The following is a 17,328-nucleotide window of genomic DNA, read 5'->3' as shown; positions in this document are numbered from 1 at the left end:
AGGAGGCCAGTGCACTTCAGTCACTTTATACACTAATAATTTAGTAATGTTTAAAACGTTCAATATTTGCAGCAATTTCTATAAACAATGTTTAATTTCTTCATTTTCACAATTTTCACTTGATTTTGATTAGCTTTTGTGAGTAAAAAAAAAAAGTTCTGTTTTTAGTATTTAGCCTATGCTAGTCTATGCTAGCCTATCAGTTACCATATTCAAATGGCTTTGCAGTAGTATGTTCAAATGTGTTGCGAAATGCTAAAAACATTTTTTTCCCCCCATAATGCCACAGTGTATTGTTTGGAAACTTGGAATTAAAATTGGTAGGTATCTTCAGCTTTTAATTTAGTTTAGTTTTAATTAATTTCTGATGCTAACGATTTCATGAACATAAAACAACATTCAGTGCGCGCAACATTTTCCATAAACAATCTTTGTCCTGTCCTGTCAAGTGGTCACGCAAATCAATATTATATGGCGAAAAAATAATGTTGTTAGCATTTAACCTACAGTAACGCTGCATTTATTGCTACTGTTCAAATGACTATGCAGTACATTCAAACGTAATGGTGAGATGTAGTATAGAAATAACTTTGTTCGGAAGTGTAGAACTACCAAAAATAATTGACAGATATCCATATTACCTTTGATGTTCGATGCTAACAATTTTATGAAGTCATAAAACATTGAATGTTATTCTAACACTTTCTATAATGTTGGTAGGCTTCATCCTGTCCAATTGTGAAGTAGCTATAGCGCACAGTTGCTCATGCGCTAGTTCATACCCCATGGCATCATGGGGGAAATGTAATGTTTTTCTAGGTTTTATCAATATGATCAAACCATTTTGCAGTACATTAGAAGAACCAGTCAAACTGTTTACTCCACTTTGCCAGTTCCACACCTTCCACACTTCCACACAAAATTACAAAGAAAAAGACTTCAAAATGAAGTATTGCTTCCTACGTCTTTGGACATTTCCAGAAAATTACAGATTTATCAATATATGCTTCGCCTTTAACAGTTTTAATATTTTCTGTGCTACATCACGGGGTGAACGACGGGGATCATTAATTAAAGAAAGTAATGATCTCCCCTCAATGCTCTTCCAGGGACGGCCAAAAATGAATTTGTCGAGTCCATTGTTAAATGAATGTAGCGTGAGCGAGGATTTAGTGCACCTTAAGGGAGTCGCTCCCTCCATCCTGAAAATATGCTTCTGAGAGCTCATCTCATATTAATCCCTCACGGAGAGCGTGGATGTGGCTCCATGCTGCCCGCTGGCTAACTTTGAGCTATTCATTACCTTTCAGAATTACGAGCACCTTGCTTTTATTCTCCCCATGTCTGTTCCACTGTTTCACCGGGCTTGTGTTCCACAGCCTTTTGTCCTTCTCTCGCTCCAAATCCCTCAACTATCAACTGTGACCTTGCAACCGCTATGCATCCTCCAGTGGGACAATTAAACCTTAGCTAGAACAGACGGAAAAGGGATATAAAGAAGCCAGGTTTGTCTTTTTTAGACTCACCTGTCTCCTTTGAATCCCTCTTGAAGTCTGAGAGTAGTTTTATCTGCTTTACGTTGCCTTCGGCCAAGGACAAACAGGCCTCCAACTCTATAAAATTCCAAAGTGGAAATTTTACCCGTGTTGACGTGTTTGTCATTTTCAACTCCACCCCTCCTCTTTGACAGGTGCAAGTGCAACCTTCACGCCAACAGCTGCGTGTTTGACAAAGAGAAGCTTAGCTGCGAGTGTGAACACAACACAACTGGGCCTGATTGTGGCCGCTGTAAGAGGAACTACCAAGGCAGAGCGTGGAGTGCCGGCTCCTACTTGCCCATCCCGAAAGGCACTGCAAATATATGTGAGTACACACACGCGCGCACGCAGAGTTGATTAGGAAAAGTGACAAGTCAGGTGGCAGGTGTTTGGCAGACAAAAGACTTCCAAAAAAGAAGTAATGAAAGTGAAAACTTCAGTACAGACAGCTGGCAAGTGTTGAAACCCAATTAGCGGCATCCCGTATCATCATCTCTGACTTCTGACGAGAACAATTTGAAAAAGTGAGACTGTGACTTGTCTTGAATGTTTCAAGGCAACGTGAGGCAATTAACAGGGATTTCAATGACAAAAGGCGACATCATTAACGCTTTTTTAAATTTGTTATTTTGATAGGCATGTGCCTAAATAGCAAGACTACGGCCTATGATGGGCTGCAACCCAAAATGTTTGAAGTGCCACATTTGACCAAAAAAAAATCTGTCTGGAGCTGCAAAAATTAATTGAATGCCTTCTATAAGCCTTGTTATGAAGGCAACAGGTGATGTAAATATCTATTTTTGTCATATTGGCTTATCTATATGACTGCTGTATTTTTTCCCATCAAATGCATGTTTTTCCTTGTTTTGGTTTGAATTTTTGTTTTTCTTTTGCAACAACCGAGGCACCACGTTGAAAGACGTCCCTCGTAGGCTATGGCGTAACTCCAATGACAGAAATAATCATCATAAATACGTATTCTACACCTTTTTACCGCAATGGAAAACATTAAGACTGTTTATGTCATGTAAATCATATTAAAACAAAACGTATATTTGCTCCATGGAGTCACTAGAGCGGAGCTAAAGAGACGCATCCGGCTTTAGAGCCACATTTTGCCAACCTTGAGCCATGAAAAGTTGTTGACTGAATGTTGACTGAATTTTTAGTTGGGTAGGCACTCAATCCAATCAATGAAAGGCCATCTACAGTATTTCCAGAATTGTTCATGAATTCTATTTTTTTCCTCTATATTTTGACCCACGAACTGCCAGTCTGGTTAAAATGATTTTTTCACTTATATAGCTGTGAATGACTTTAATAAAGTTAACCCAGTCATTACTGTATAATCAAAAAATGTAACTTCAAATAGAATAAATAAATGTGATTCTAACCTAAAAATAAAGTAGCTATCTGTGCATTATGCTGAAGGTCTAGCTTCGAAAGGAAATGTCATGCGCGTGCTTACACACATGCTGATCATCAAGCATTGAATAATATATTGCATTTGATGAATAAGATCTCCACCATTCACTATATTTTTAGGCCCAAATATTTACTCCTACACTTCAGTAAAAGAAAGTAGGTCTCCGCTTTCACATCTGATGTCTTATGCTGGTGGACTCAAATCATGTGCAGAAATAACAACTTTTTTGTGAAAAATTATCAATGACATGACTTTACATGACCAAGATTTTTTATGTTGCTCATATGCATGAAATAAAATAGTTGGAACCTTCCACCACCTTTCACCTCAAAATGTGGGCCACTTAACGCGTACATTAAAGATTAATATAAAACTAGCCCTAAAACAATATTCATACACTGTGTGGCCAAATATTTCGATGATATGTGGCATGAACTGAAAATGTGTTGCTTCCTGTATCTCTCCAACTTCTGCTTTGATAGTAAACATGTTTTGGAGTGCCTATGGTGTTTTTTTTATGTCAATTTTTCCAAAAGAGTGTTTGTGATGTTAAAGATAGCTTAAGGTCAGGGTTCTGTGTGTGTTCTTCCACGCTAGACATCAAAGGGCCATTGGGTCCTCTGAAAGCTTCTACATCCTCCCGAGACCCAGTCTTCTCATTCGTTCCCACTGTAGTGTCCAATTTGTCCCAGTAAGACAGCAATGTTAATTGCATTCCACCCAAGCATGAGACAACATTAGAAAGGACAAGATGGTCTCTACTGAGGAAGGTAGGATTTAGTAGGCTAGCTTCAAGACATAAACCAAAAACAAATGTTCACTACAGTGAACGCAAAATGAATCGGCTTGGTTTCAGGAGGACATGTTAGTCTGTATCTACTTTAAAAAAGGGTTTTGAGTGAAATTGTATACAATAATCTAAACTGAGAATTTTTGGGACAACATGCTTTTCCCAAACAGAGAGATTATAATGCAAATATTCCTAACAGGCGTTTGATCCATATTAAACTTCCATGAGTCCTCTTCTATACCTTTCTCTGACTGTTCCAGTCTCAGTATCTCTATTGACATTTCATTAGACTCAGATGGCACTTTCCTCTGAGAACGTCCTGTTTGAAGGCTCGTTATGGCGAGGCACTTTGATCAATTGTTTGGTGTCCACTTAGTCTCATGATGTCAATGTGTGAAGAGCATGATGAAGAGGACTGTTTAACAACCGATTCTCTCTGATCTTTGTTAGATACCAGAAAACTGTGCAAAAAGTTGTGAATCATTGAACAGCTGGGCATTGAAAAGTTTAGAGGTCAAATGAAGTTCACCTGTAAAGATTATCATCAGAGGTTGGCATGTTACACATTTTTGCTGGTCTGTCATGAATCATTCTTTGCGTTCATTCCGTTGTTTTAACCACGGTTCTGTCATCACTTGGTCACCACCAGAGGAGGGCATTTTATCGATGTCTTGGTTTGTCTTTCATCAGAAAAAAAACTGTCTTCAGTCAGTGATGGAGTTCTTGAAAATCACTTTGTCAATGTTTAGTCTTTTGTTTTCCAATTTCTCCTTTTTTTCTCATTTTTCAAGATGGACCCAACTCTAATCGTAAATTCCGTTGTAGAGTATTGCCCACGCTTCCGTCATCACTTTGTCACGACCAGCGGAGAGAATTCTAAACATTTTTGCCAGTCCGTCATTCGTCATCAAAAACAGTCTTCAGTCATGACGGACTGACAGAAAATCCATCGGTCTGTGATGAACTCCCCACCTCTGCCGGTGAGTGAGGTATACAATGATGGATGAAAACCAATTCTTAGCCAATGCTTAGTTAGTCCTTTTGTAAGGATTTTACTTTTCAAGCCAAACCAAACTCAGTGTGTTGGTCTGTCGTTTTACTCACTTCAAAACCACTCTCCCTGGTGAGATGGTCCAGGCATGTCCCACTGGAAGGAGGCCCCAGGGACAACTTAGGTCACGTTGGAGGGACTATGTCTCTGGGCTGGCCTGGGAACGTCTGGGGATCCCCCATAGGAGTTGAACAAAGTGGGCGGGGAGAGGCAAGTCTGGGCTTTCCTGCTGCGGCTGCCGCCCTCGCGACCCGACCCCGGATAAGCGGAAGGCCATAGATGGATGGAACCACCCGAGGTGGACATTCGATGATTTTTTGCCGGCCCGTCGTTCATTTTTTGGCTGCAAATCAGACGTCTGTCAGTGTCAAACCCATGGACACTCCATCGATCTCGATATACCGCCCCCCTCTGGATACCGTGCATAGTTTCATCTTAAGATTGAACTCAAAAGCTCATAACCCCTAGCTTGTTGTGAATACTGTTGTCTCATTCTTCTTATCAGCCACAACGACCAACAGACTAACTACCACGTAATTCATTAATCAATTGAGGGATGTAATACAGTATCACACGGAGGCATTGCCATTTGCCGTTCATATATCAGAATAAACTATGAGCTTTCATTGATATGCTTGAGCGTGCTGGTTTCCCATTTGAAGCTCAGTTTTTATCCCGCTCCTTCACCTTATTGCATCTGCTGTGATTTCTGCATTCATCACCGCTGCTGGAAGGCTCTTGGCCACCGACTAATGACTTATTCTCCCTCCCAAGGGAACCCTGTTATGAGACTTGGGAAGGGTGAGTGAAATAGCCCTTCCTAGAGCTCAGATTGACAGCACATTATTAAAAAAGTCACACACTTTTTGATTCGCATAGCCACACAAACACGCATTCATAACCACTGCACAGATGCACATTTTGTATTCCCAGGATATGATTCTACATATCTTTATCCTTTTTAGGCAAAATCTGCATGTGGTGATTATAAAAAGTCTACAGCCTTCTAACTTTTTATTTCTGTCCTGTTCTATGGTATAATCCAGGAGGACTGGTGTCTCAAATGGTATATCTCAAATCAAACTGCAAACCAGAAGTTCTCCCTTCAAAAGTAATTCCCTTGGAGTCCAAATAATTCCCTAGCCTTGTCTGCATGTAATTCTTGAAGGATTCTTCAGGGACCGACCTTCCTCAGCTCTATTGTCCCATATATATTTATATCGGCGTGTCTTCAAAATATGTCCCCTTGCTGACCTATTTGATTTTGCAAAAGAGGAAAAAAAAAATCTAACTGTCCTCCAGCATGGTGATGTTCTTTTCAGCCAAGAATTATCAGATGCTCAGGGCATTGTAAGCAGGCTCATTCTCTTTTTTGAAGCAGCCTTGAGTTATCCTGGCACAACTTTCACCTCCCCCTACCTATTGAACAAAGCAAACACCTGAGGATCTTTTCTTGGATTTAAGTCACAAGTGTTGAACACCAGTCCGCGAGGGCCGGTATCCTGGATATTTTTTATCCTCTCTCTCAAACACACCCAATTCAAATGATTAGGAATATTTACCAGGTCCTGCAGAGATTGCTCATGAGCTACTCATTTGAATCAGTTGTGTTGTGGAGACAAAACCAGAAAAATGCAGGATACCGGCCCTCGAGGACTGGTGTTCCTATGACGTAAATAAATGTCTTTAAGACTTGGAACTTTTCTTAATCACCTTTTGTTGGATGCCTTGGCAATTCTTTTTGTAGCTTAGATTTTTCGTGTCTTAAAACTTTGAATAATGAGATCCCTCTGATGCTATAGAATCTCTGCGGACCATGGCTTGCGCAATAAGATTCATCCATCCATTTTCTATACAGCTTATCCTCATTAAGGTCAAAGGTGTGCGTATCCCAAGTCACTTATCGTGAAAGACATTAAACACCCGAGACGGTTGGTTATGACCGGTGAGTATATAATTAAAAGTAGGCTACATTTAGATCCACATCCATTTCATTGCTTTTTTTGTTTGATATTTGTATGGGTTTTCCAGTTTTGTTTTGTTTTAATTTCCACTGTTCCCTGATTACTGCCATTTCTTAATTTTATTTCAAATAGAGGATGTTGGCATCTGGTAATACTATTTTTTGCCATCTTCTCCTGCTTTGTGAGCATCGGTTGTTTTGGGTTTCAGTCTTCGAGACAGCTGCTTAGAAGAACCCATTGTGCTATTTGTTAGGGTATAGTCAGATGAGTTTTGCTCCTTAAATATTTGAGCTTGATGTTACATGGTCTTTTTAGTTTAATTTTGCAAACAATTCCTGACACTTTTAGGTCTCGACTTTCCAAAGGGCCTAGTGCATACTATAAACTCTGCAGGGTGCCCAAACTTTTGAATAGGCAATTATATTGTTTTTGGTTATGTGAAAGTATAAATAATAGAACTAACTCTAGCTCTTTTTTTTTTAACACATTTTAAGATAGCCTCATACATGTTTTGATGCCTTGATGTTTTGAGAGTTTTTCCTAATTCCTTAGCTTTTTTTATGCACATGAACATATTTTTTTACCTGGGGTACCCAGACTTTTGATCCGAATAAATTTCCATTTCAATTAAGCTTTACCCTCCAAATGAAATGAACTTGCAATTACCCTTTAAGACAAAATCAAGGCAATTCAAAGTGTCATTAGCCCCGTGATCTTCAAGCAGTTCTTTGGATGCTGAAAAAAATAATAAGTCGAAAATGTATTCATTTAAATGTCCATCTAGAGGAGAGCTAAAAAATCCCCCAAAAGAGGTGAAGATTTACAGGAGTATATTATAGTATATACTCTTATAATAGACCATAGAGGGAGCATAAAGAACAGGATTTTATTGAGAAAAAAAAGACAAGAAAGAAGGAGGGGTGTCATCAGCCATCAAACTGTCACCGTTAGCTTCTCCCAGGAGGGCAGTTAAAATGTGACACACACACACACACACAAGCAATCCTCTGTCCCTTAACCTCACACATTCTTGTGGAATTTCCTCCTCTGTGGACAATGAAGAAGAAGTATCAAGTTGACAATCAAGCATGGCAGTTCATTTGACTGTTCAACTGCCGGTGCAGTCGGAGATGAGTCGTAGAAGACAGTTTCTTACTGAATGTTAAATTTAGCACCCAGATTCTTGGAAAGATGTAAAATTAACCTTTTCATGTATAGATAGTATTCAGTGATGTCACAATCTCGTGACTAGATGCCATATTGAGGGGCAAGCTTCTACTTGTTTATATTGTCAGAAAATGTCAGACTTATATACCTCTAACGTTACTTTTGTAAAAGTAATGTATGCCGTAAGTTTAGATCAACAGTCCCTGGAACGATACAAGTCAAAACTTTGTTTGATAAACGGAATCGATCCAAACGAAACTTTTCAACTGACTATGAAAACATGAAAATCACGTCTCCCGACATCGTCAATTATTTAGCGAACACTGTAAGTGCATACTCATTAAAAGACAAAAACGTTTACAAAACACTAGAGTCCTACAACTATTTCATTGTGGATGGGTGAAAGATCTCCAGCATCTCTCAGCCAATGATTGAATTCTCATCATTGCTAAGGTAAGCCTAACAGGACACCATGATAACCCTCCCTGCACACTTAAAAGTAAAAATGTAGATGTAATGGCAGTAGTAATAAGATATTGCATTTGTATGGTGAAACATGCATGAGAATGTGTCGTAGATGTGCAAACTTGCAAATTCATTATCTTTATTATTATTATTATTATTATTATTATTATTATTATTATTATATACATACATGACCCTATAAATCATTATAACGAATATACAAGAAACAATGAAACATACATGTACTGTATTTGTAGGCAAAAACAGCTGTCTTTTAAACCAGATGTATAGTTCGTAAAACACAAATAGACAAATGCCAATATATTACATGGCCATTCCTAAGTATCATCTCTATGTATTTTTAATGGTTTAAAAGTTTAGCGAAAATACAAAAGATGTTTACATCTGTGAGTGATATTATGCGCATTTCGCCATGGAATCTAGCATTTAACAGACGTGTAAGATAGAAATCAGCATAATATATTCTGATCACAGAACGGTAACGTATATTAGCAAACTTACAATAATATTCACCTTCAACAAAATGCTAAGAACACACTTTCGTGTATTTTGTCGGTTGAAAATCTTTTTGTTTTATCCCCGCAATCCATGTGTTTGTTCTCCGCTCACTGAGTTCCTTCGTGCTTTTGCATTAATGTCTGACAACTGGTATTTTGAAGAAGTTTTTTTTGTCGTTGGCTGTATTGTTGCAACCATGATTGGCGTAGGAGTTTACCATTTTCGTTTACCATTTTACGCCACCGCGTCGGGTATGTGACATCATGTGAATACTATCCATAGACAGTGGTGAATGATTTAAATGGTTGAGATGCATTTAATGTACCGTATTTTCCGGGCTATAAACCGCACCAGTATATAAGCCACAGCAGCAAAAATGAGCAAAAAAAAGATTGTTGCCACGGATAAGCCACACTGGATTATAAGGTAATAACAGGTAATAACATGAGATATTTATGCAAAAAGATGGTACATGAAAGTTTATATATATATATATATATATATATATATATATATATATATATATATATATATATATATATATATATATATATATATATATATATATATATATATATATATAAATATATATATATATATTTTTTTTTTAGGGTTATTTATTTTTTTTGTACTTGTCTGCCAACAGCAACATCCTCTCTTTAACAGATTGAACATGCCTGTATGTTTAGTCCCAACATATTTATAGAAAATGAATGGATATTTTCAACACCAACAGAATACTGTTAGTTAGATAGCAGTTCAAAATCGAAATACTACAATCGCATTTTTTTTGTCTCCCTTCGTTTGATAGATTATTTTATTGAACATATAAACACATTGCACATAATTAATATATGCAATTATAAATGCATAAATAAAATCATATATACTGCGTACTGTATATAAAATTTACACCTCAAAAATTAACCCAAAATTTAATATATTCACTTGTTCAATTTAGGCATCTACATTTTTTTAATAATATATTTTTAAAACTCTTTGAGCACAGCCCTTGATTAACATCTTTTCAGTTCTATCTTATAGTTGTTCCATGAATTGAAACCTCGAACAGATACAGATACACACATTTGCTTGCTAGCGGCTAGCAAAAAAAAAAAAAAAACAGATAAGCCGCACTGGACTGTAAGATTAGGGCTCAAATCATGAGGAAAAAATCACGGTTTATAGTCCGAAAAATATTGTAATTTCTGACACCTCGTGACTTTACACCAAAAATAATGACAATCAATAAATATTATCAAATTGTCACTTGGTCATATCTCAAAAGAGGCTAAGATTAATAGACAATAATAGACAAATGTAGCGTTCATCTTTCTTGATGATTTTGCAGCAACTATTTCCAAACCAGGACAAGTCACTCAATATCTTTTTATGTGACGGTTGCCAGAAATGAGCACAGCCGCTTGTAGTCCACAAGCTCTTAGAATTCCTTGTCTCTGGTTTGTCAAAAATCTTGACCGTGCGTATCATAAAAATAACAATAAAATCTGATCATACCTAATTATTTTTCCAAGGGAAAAAAAAACCTGCCTCATGGGGATAGGCTCCTCTTATTGAGGCTATAACATTGAAAACAACAGCCAACATTATTCACTACATTAATTATGGTCTACCAGATGCTGCAGCTTTATTTAAGTCCTTTAAGTCAGACAGAGAGCCACTGATCATAGCCGCATGCATGCACATACTGTACTTTGTAAACCTCATTAACACAAACTCACGCATACACACGCACACATATATCTGAATATTATGATTAATCTCTCCTGCAGAATGTGAGTACGTTTCTGTAAATATTTCAGCTGTAGAAGCAAATTCCACCGGATCTTCTAATGCCGCCGTAAAATAAATCTAATTGCCAGTGAGCACAAACAACCATTATGCAAAAGTCCTCCAGTATCACTTTTCAGCAATAACAACATGAAATGAATTCGCATTTGAGGGGATTCAGCTTACGAGTCGTCTCTAATATTATTTGAATCGCTACTTCCTTGTGTTTGTAGAACTAAGGCAGTCATATAATAATAACACATCATCACCGTTTGCAAAACAAGTAAACTTATTGTTATTCATTAAGAAGCGTATAGTTAAACTATATTGAATTAAATGGCTGCATTTTGTCTCTTAAATTGGTAAAGCATGAACTTTTTTTTCATTGTTTCACACTGTTGCTGTTCATCCTGTTCTCTTTACTGTATCGTGTTTTTTCTCGTGTTTTTTATCAGTTCACCTTTCCCTTTTTCTTTTTTTTAACCCCCTTTTCTTCCCCACCCTGCACACACCTCATTTCATCATCGAAATCTTCAACGATGCCACCTCAAACTTGTTGCGAGGCACTCAGGAAATGAGATGAAACCAATTCTGACACATATAGATCAGACGTGCGAGGCTGACAACCTCGCAAAACAATGTGTAATTTTGTTGTAGAAAGTCAATTCAACAATTCGACGCTTTGAGCTTGCCTGCTAGCAAGGCCTGTATCTGTCATTGAACTCTATCTAACAACTGCCCTAAATGATGATGGACTTTTGAGAAGAATAAAAAAGGATAACAACAGGGAAAATAATTTATTGGGTACTTTTCAAGAAACATATTTTTCCTCCATTCGGTCAAAATAAAACCCTCAATGCATAGGTATGAGTAAAAAAAATGTGCAGTTGGAATGCATGGACATGAAGAATGGAATTGTTTAACGTGTGTGGCAAAGTTGTGTTTCGGGAAGCTTCATCAGAGAACATGTTTGTCATGGGCTTCATATAATTTATTATTAAGGTCACAGTGGTGATCTCAGATGGATGACTGCATAAATGTGCAGAGCCTGTGAGGCATTAATTTCTCCAAGCACAGATATCTGTGAAGAAAGATTTATTGTAAAATCACTTGACGTTACCACTCATGACTCAGCCTGCCGGCTGTGTGTGTGTGCGTGCATGAGCGTGCGCGTGCGTGTGAGCTGGATCATGGGCTACTGACCCCACATGGTCATAGATCATTTTCAGTGAATCGCACGCCCTTCGCAGATCATGTTCAGTGACTTGCAACCGTGATCCCTACACAGCTCATAAAAATCAATGAAGCACACCGTCAACATGAGCCGCTAATGCTCTTCCTGTGTGATAGGATAAAATTAGATTGCCGCCATGCCCCCATCATAATGGGGCTGGGCCACTTGGACGGAATAGGAAATGACAGTGATTGAAAAATAATGGAATGGGTGCGACACTAGATCTTGGAAGTATGGTTGAAACCCACAGGTTGTTCATACTCTAAGTGGAATTGCGTGATTTGTTGAAGGTTTGATCAAGGTGTGTATTCAAATGCACAAACCACTCCGCAATTAATCGGTTCACTATCTCTTATTAGAACGGAGGCCACAATTGGAGGAATTATGGCATATTAGAGCACCACTGAGTACACTGTGCCTTTATCACAGCATTCTAATCAACAGCTTTTTAAGTGTTGCGGCACGCTCATATTTTCTCGCTGAAGGCAAAGAGCAGTGGTATAGTGTAGGCCGAAGATATTTTATCTCTATAAACCCTGTGATTACTTTTTTTCTGCTTAAGGTGTGAACTTGGAGATTTTAGATGCTCGCTAACAAGAGTCAGTATCTGTTTTTCATTTGTTTTGGTTTTATATTTACAGTGCTGTGCATCCTACTTTGTGTACATGTGGATTGATTTTGTGAATAACTGTTTGTCATAGGTTATATTTAGAAACAACAATCTCTTTATTATAATCAGTTTTTAACTAGAGGAAAATGGTGGAATAGTGGAAAGCAAAACTAGGTTTTTATCACTCAGTCCTCCTCAAACAAGCTTTGCTTTTGCCATGTAAAATGTAATAGCACATCCTCAGCACCAGGTGGTGTAGTGGTGCTCTCGTTGTCAAAGTCTATGGGGAGTTATCAATTTATAATCATTTTTAATGTGATTTGGGAAAAAAAAAGTTTTATATCTTTATTTTTATTCCTGTGTTAATGTTCCAGAGGATTTTGCATGCATTACTATTTCCTTAATATTTCTCTTGAGCTTCAAACAGTTCAGTTTGCCAAAACCAGATTAACATTTTTTTTTTGTTTCAGGCCCTTTGATGCAGATTATTTTTTTTATTTGCAGACTAATTTGTAATCTGTATAAACCTTAATAAACTGTTTACATTTCTTGAAAGTTGATATTGCTAAATTCATAATGATAAGTATATATTGCTTTTTTTCTGTGTTAATGTTAAAGATACGGTTTTACGTATACTTATGCAATGTTTAATGAATGATCTTTTTCATAGTCATCGTGGCGAGTGGAAGGGGGGCAAAATGTTTTCTCTTTCCTCAGGGGACTTTGAACAAATAATTAAGAAGCACTCTTTTAACCAAACATATTAAATAACATTTTTGCCATAAAAAATGATGAAATAAATACCGATGTGGTCGACTCGTATTTAATTTTTGCTACATGATTATTTTCCCCCATTCATCTTCTCACATTTGTATTGTTTTTTTACAAATGTTTTGTTTTCTTGACTCTTCTTGAATGGTTTTGTGTCAAATATTTGGGTAAACTCACCTAGTGGTGCATTGATGGATAAATGTCCTTGGTCTTTAATCAGGGATGACTGAATTTCATTCTAAATTAGTGTTTCACTCACGGAACTTTATACATCCCAGTTTTTCACCCCAAAGATTCTAAACTAAATGTGTCTTAGTAAAGCCAAGCATCTGGTCACCCTCGTTTGCAATCTCATATCGTTTTCATTTTCACTGTTCTTTATCAGCATTTCTTTTGCCGCTTTTAGCTCCCACTGCCAAAACCGCACTCTTAAGCACAATAAAGGTGATTATGATTCAGCTGGCCGTTGTCCTTCCTGTCTCCTCGATCGCATCTGCCCACCCCCCGGAGGTCCGACATCCATTATGCTCCGTCCCCGTGTGTCGGCGTGGCTTCCTGCGGTTCACAGCTCAGACCAAACACACACATACAGCTGCTAATTTCCAGTACGTCTGGCTGGCAAAGATCAGAGACAGTGATTGAATGACAGCGGTTCCAGTGTCATAATCATCCCATGCACACGCTCATGAGCCCGTACTGTGTCCCCTGAGCAGCTGGACACATTTGCTGGAGGAAAAACCTCGGCATTTTCCTTCACCGGGGAAATTTGGAAGATTTTAATTTTCCTTGTGATTTATTTTCATCCCTTCCAGTTTACATTGCTGACACAGAGTGATCACTGTACCCATGGTGATGGTTTTTGTTTGATTTTTGAGAGCACGGGAAGAAAATGTGACAGAGGGTATCAGCTCAAACAATTTTATCAGAAAATTGAATTGTTGGAAGGCTTGCAGCAGGATTTGGTCCGGTCAATGAGATGGAGGGGCTCTCAAGTTCTAAGTCGCCCAAATGGTTGTAATAAACAATAAATAATAAACACATTCCATGAATAGAACAATTAACAATAAATTCCACAAAGGTTCAAGCTGACCGTTGATGTGTTTTATGGATTAAATTAATTACTCTATTGATTATTACATCTAATAATCGAGAAATCGCCCTCCTTGCCCATTTTTTTTTCGATATTCTACTAAGGATTAACATAAATTGAAGTTAGTGACTATAACGAGACGTTATGTATGATCCACACATTTGTATTTTCAGATAAACAAAATATGCTTAGGGTAAAATGTTACCAATCATGATTAGCATTGCTAACGTGATTTCCTTCATATTTGGAAGTTCCATGTGCTAAAATTGTCTTGAATGAAAATCGGCTAACTGCTGAATATGGCAGTGTTTTTTTAGCACACAAAACAGCCATTTGACCACTATCTGGTGAATCAAGACAATAGAGCAGATTTGCATCTGTGTTTTCATTTTTGGTATGCATTTTTTCACTTGGCAACAATTGAACATTTTTGGTCTTTTTTTTGTAACTTGTTACCAAAATCCCCAACCTAACTTGTTACCTGGAATCCCCAGGTTTTTTGAGGCAGTCTTTCTCCTGAGCCGCCATGACAACACTGCATACATCTGCAAGAAGGGTCTGTGTCAAAAACAATGCCGCAATCATGGTTTTACAAGCTACAAGGTGGACATTTTTTGCTGACCTACTTTTAAACTGACTGACCTGACTTGGTCAACTTTTCCCCCCCACAGATCTAGTTGTAGGAATTACTTCAAACGTCGACATTATTTCAACTAGAAGAATGAGAGCCCTCAATTGAACACAATCATAAGCATTCAACAGCCCGAGGTTAGAGGGACTTAGACTGTTATATTTTCAGTCGCTGTCTCGCACGGCAAGGGACGGACAAAGCAGGCTGCAGGATGAGACATGTCTTCATTGGCTTCACAGGCAGACTTTTCTATCTGCGGTGACATTTGATATGTTGTGTCTGTGATGGTGTGTATGAGAAATCTATCTTGCCTTCCTTTGACAAAGAGTATTTTTAACAAAGCAGGGTAGCTCAGAAGCAGCTTCAAACGTCTTTTTAACTTTAAAAGATAAAGGCTTGTATTGTTTCTGACCCTATTGTGTCCACTGGAATTAGTTTTTCAATGACGCTTATACAGTTGGGGTGTTATGCGAAGATAGTGGTAGCGTAGTATTTGATCAACGGGATTCATGATGTATTCAAACAGAAAGAGTGAATGAATTAATTTAAAGATGTTGTGTGTGCATTTTTTTTCTCTCTCAATTTGTGCTGTTCTTTTTCTCGTTGTCTTTTGCAGGTATCCCTAATAACATTGGTCCCGTTAGTAAGTAAACCGCCGCAAAGGAACCATCACAGTGCCAGATGCTTTGCTCTGCATATCGTGCCATCCTTCACCACACGTCTCTGAAATTGATGCTAAGTGTTCATTTCTGATAAGATGTAGTTTAGGGTTAAAAATCGTTTTTTATTATTACCATACCATATGTGGCTAGTAAATTTCAGTCAGTGGTTCTCAATCTCTTTTCATTGATTTACCTCCTGTGACGTTTTTTACAACCGAGTATACCCTAACTGTTACAAACCATTTTGTCAGCCATCCATGTCTGATTTATTAAACTGCGATGCTGCATTTGTTGTGGCAACTCGGCATATTTTACTCTGAAAACCTAGAAAATAGATTATGTCACATTAATAGAAATTTTAATATATCTGGGTCGTCTGTTGTAAAACAAAGTAAAGGCATACAATGGTTTGCGAAAGTCACTTTAATAATGTTTTGTCATGTTCCAACTGCTTTGCTCTTAAAGAAAACTTGCATGTTGTTGTCACACCTTTAAAAAGCATTAAGTGCAATAACCCGGTTAAAACTGCCAGCTTAAAATAAACACACACTGACTCAACACAGTTTGAGTTAGGATATTGTGTTCATTCTGAAATTTAAATTAGGTACAATGTGTCCAATGAAAAACTGGCACTTTGTTGGAAATACTTTATAGGGGCTTTATATTTCATTCAATACTTTTATAACATCAGAAATCAGACTGATAAACATTCATTTTAATATAACAGCAAACCAGTTGTCATGGAGGCGTGGAACCCAATATAGAAAGTAAACATTTCTTACTGGCAAACTCATTCGAATGTACTTGCAAATTTCCAAGTGTGTTCAAATGTACTTTTCAATTGGACAATAACTTGCACATGCAATTACCCTGAGGCATTATGGGGAAAAAAACGCATGCATTGCAGACATGACAAAACCATCAAAATTACAGATCAACAATGTATACTTTGGGATGTATTGATAAAATGCTATGTATTTAGCAGTAGGCTAAATGCATGTATTTAAATATATTTTTAGGTAATTATAACCACAAACATATTTAAATACATTCAAGAATATCTGAAATTATGTTTAAAAATATTTGCAAAGTTGTTAGACAAAATCTGTAAACCTCAACATACTTTTCTTTACCTTCTACCACAAATATAAAGAAATTCCATCCCAACTTTATTAAAGTGCAAGTACCTTTCTAAAAGCACAAGGTTGCTTCAGGTTATTTTAATATAAGATGTAAGGCACCTTCACTGGCATTATCGCCATCAAGTGCCCTCCGAAGAAGAAAAGGAGACAGAAATGAGGTGTTTGGTCTCATGGTGCTGCTGTCTGGAAGGCTGTGTGATATAGCGACAGAAGGACTGCATTGAACACAAAGTCAAAGTGCATTCACAGCCTGTCCCAGCCTTTTATTGCAATTCGAAAGAATATTACCAATGCCTGAATCAGCAGACCGTTGACCTAAACATTTTAGATTCACATTTTGTATTTACTGGGTGTTGAAATGCAAGGGTTACATAAACTGGCCCCAATTATCCATTCGGTGAAGTGTTTGCCAAACAACTTTTGGTTCAGTGCAATTTGATTCAATATGTCAACATTTCAGCAATCAAAAGATAAATT

General features: G+C 37.5%; 1 protein-coding gene across 9 annotated transcripts in view; it reads left to right on the top strand.

Moving 5' to 3' along the window:
- ntng1a (netrin g1a) overlaps positions 1–17,328 on the top strand; it is a 177,460-nt gene that overhangs the window by 137,382 nt on the left and 22,750 nt on the right. For all 9 annotated transcript variants that reach the window (XM_088401812.1, XM_088401810.1, XM_088401815.1 and 6 more), the window contains 2 exons: positions 1,691–1,863; positions 15,664–15,690. In XM_088401812.1, coding sequence (XP_088257938.1) covers positions 1,691–1,863; positions 15,664–15,690 — 200 coding nt within the window. The remainder of the gene's footprint in view (positions 1–1,690; positions 1,864–15,663; positions 15,691–17,328) is intronic.

The sequence above is a fragment of the Hippichthys cyanospilos genome, chromosome 19 (genome assembly GCF_059441005.1).
Source record: "Hippichthys cyanospilos isolate Australia breed blue-spotted pipefish chromosome 19, RoL_Hcya_1.0, whole genome shotgun sequence".
NCBI classification, from domain to species: Eukaryota; Metazoa; Chordata; class Actinopteri; order Syngnathiformes; family Syngnathidae; genus Hippichthys; species Hippichthys cyanospilos.
This window is presented reverse-complemented; position numbering and strand designations above follow the sequence as displayed.